A 2,755-nucleotide genomic window follows, 5' to 3' on the forward strand; every position below is an offset into this window, starting at 1 on the left:
ATTAAAGGGCCCATTAGACTCAATCAGTGCTTTGTTTGTTCAGTGCTGATTAGAAAACAAGCAGCTCCCAGCTCTGCCTGGAAAGCGGCCACGGCCGGGACCTCCGGCCGCCGGGGCTTGGCTTGGGAACTCGGGAATGGGGACAGGGACGGGGTCCCCTCGTGCCCTGCCGGGGAGGAACCTCCTCACGGCTGCCTGGCCAGCGCTGCTCAGCAGGCAAAGCCCATTAGAATCATTAATTAAATGGTGGGCGCTGGCGGGTGGGGAGAGAGGTCCCCCCCAGGCACAGTCTGGCTGGGATAATCTCATTTATGGCCCCAGGGCTCCCTCAGATTACACATTTACTCCGAATTACCCCAGCCATGTGCAGGGAGGGCCTGCAGCTGGGCTGGGTTTAACCCTTCCAGGATGCCTCACCCTCCAGGACGGCCTCAGGGCATCAGGGATGGGGGGGCTCCAGGGGACCCCGAGCTTTGGGGGGTACGCCTCGGGGTGCAGGGAGCTGGTGAGGGCTCGGGGCATCCCACAGAGATTAAACCCTGCGGGGGCACGGACATATGGAGGCACTAAGCGGAGATTAGCTGGGCCAGCTGGCCGTGGGGCGAGGGCTGGGGGTGGCAGCAGTGCTGGGGGCTGGAGCTGGTGCCGAAGCTGGTGTTCATGGTGGGGCTGGGGCTGGATTAGCGTCAAGGCTGGAGCTGGTGCTGGAGCCACCAGCAGCGCCAGAGCCGTGCGCTCCGTGGGCACCGGCACTGGCACATCCCGCTGGCGATTCCCCCCGTTGCCCCCAGGCAGGGAGCAGCTTAACCGTGCCAGATGCAGAGCGCACAGGCTGAGAGTGATCCCCACCGTCCCCCCATGCCTCACATGGCCCCTCTTCCCACAGGAATCGTCGAGGAGTATCGGCCGCCCTTCTTCGACGCCGTCCCCAGCGACCCCAGCTTCGAGGACATGAAGAAGGTGGTGTGTGTGGACCAGCAGACCCCCGTGATCCCCAACCGCCTCTTCTCCGACTCGGTGAGTCCTGGGGGGGCCGCCCCCCTCCCACCCTGAGCCAGGCCTTTGCCCCCCCATGAAACCCTTCCATTCATCCCTCTTTTTGTGCCTCCCCAGGTTCTGTCGGCGCTGGCGAAGGTCATGAAGGAGTGCTGGTACCAGAGCCCCTCCGCCCGCCTCACCGCCCTGCGCATCAAAAAGACGCTGAAGAAGCTGAACAATTCCCTGGAAAAGCCAAAGCCGGAGCAGTGAGTGCCGGGAACACCCTGGGGCCACTCACGGGCTGCACCGGGGACTGCGGCGAGGCCAATGTCAGGATGGCTCCGGTCACGGAGGGGTTCTGCTCGCAGCCCCCGCCTCTCCCACCCCTCCTTGGAGCTATTTGGATTTGCAAGGAGGGAACAAATAGGAACAAAACAAAACAAACAAACAAAACACCAAACCATAGGAGGAACCTTCGAGTCGGTTATAAAAATACTCCCCGGATCCGACATCCGACGCTGGCACGTCTCATCTGCCCGGCGGGGATGGCAGCGGGTACCTGGGGCTGGTGGCACCCCCTGAGCCCCCCGGCTGGCCACCACGGTGAGGGGCACCGAGGACAGAACCATCCCCTGCTGCACCCTTAGCCCGTGGGGCACCCACCCAGCGCCGGCACCGTCCCGGTGTTCCGGCACCGGAGCTGCCCAGACCTGCCCGCCCGGCGCCGGCAGCGGGAACGCCGCGGGCTCGGCGGCGGCAGGAATTCCCCGGCAGGGCTGCGGCGCCCGGCGCGCCTCTCGCCGAAGGACAGGGATGGATTTCACCGGGAAAGGATGGTTGGTCCGAGGCCAGGCACCGCCCCGGCCGCGCCGGATCCGCACCCTGGCACCTCATGGGGCTCCCCGGGGTGAGGAGCTGCTGGCGTCGAGCGCGGCCTGAGCACCCCATGTGCCGCAGGGACGGGGGTCCCGTGGTGGGCTGATCCTTCCCTGCCCAGCAGCCGGCACTCCCTTCCCAAAGCAGTGCCCTTTGGGGTCTTTGCCAGTGTTTTGGTGTTTTCCGAAGTGTCCTGTTTCCGTCCTGCATCGCTCACCGCCGTCCCAAAATCCACCCCGCGCCCCAGGCTGCTCAGACACGACCGTGATGGGACGCTCAGCAGGGCCAGCTTTGCTCCATAACTATTTAATTATTAAGATTTAATATATTTAATAAAGTGTAAAGCTGTTTTATCGCCTAAGAGCTGCCAAACCTCCCGTGCCGGGCACTGGGCACGGTGGCAGGATGGGCCCCAGAGCTCCTGGCGGGCTCCATTTGCGGCTTCACCTCCGAGTATCCCCCAGATCCATCGGATCCCGCGACAAACCCGGCTCCAGCCTCGTGCCAACCCTTTCCCGGTGCCCATGAGGGGCTGGGACTGCTCCAGGGGGCTCCTTTGGAATCATCTTGGTCTGAGCCCATATAGGGACTGGGAGGAACTGGGCAGAATGGGCAGGGTGAGGGTTGGGGTGCCCTGCACACACATCATGTATGTACACACGTCATACATGATCCCCTCCCCCCCAGAAATCACGCTTGAACATACACAAATCACGCTCGTGCACACACACCCCATGCACGCATACACAGCACACGTGATTGCATGCACACGCATGATGTCTGCATAAGCACATCACACACATATCAGACACGTATCAGACACATATCACACACGTCATACACATGTCACATGCATATGTCACACACATGTCACAGACATCACACACACATGTCACACACA

At 62.4% G+C, this 2,755-nt stretch overlaps 1 protein-coding gene across 1 annotated transcript in view; it reads left to right on the forward strand.

Annotated features, from left to right (window-relative positions):
• The window catches only part of ACVRL1 (activin A receptor like type 1), a 9,218-nt gene extending 7,234 nt beyond the window's left edge, over window positions 1-1,984 (forward strand). Inside the window, exons 9-10 of the mRNA XM_027907851.1 lie at window positions 887-1,017; window positions 1,114-1,984. Coding sequence (XP_027763652.1) covers window positions 887-1,017; window positions 1,114-1,248 — 266 coding nt within the window. The 3' untranslated portion in view covers window positions 1,249-1,984. The remainder of the gene's footprint in view (window positions 1-886; window positions 1,018-1,113) is intronic.
• Window positions 1,985-2,755: the final 771 nt, after the last annotated feature.

This window comes from Empidonax traillii, unplaced genomic scaffold, assembly GCF_003031625.1.
Source record: "Empidonax traillii isolate 1590-97213 ecotype Southwest subspecies unplaced genomic scaffold, ASM303162v1 scaffold1555:size184083, whole genome shotgun sequence".
NCBI lineage: Eukaryota > Metazoa > Chordata > Aves > Passeriformes > Tyrannidae > Empidonax > Empidonax traillii.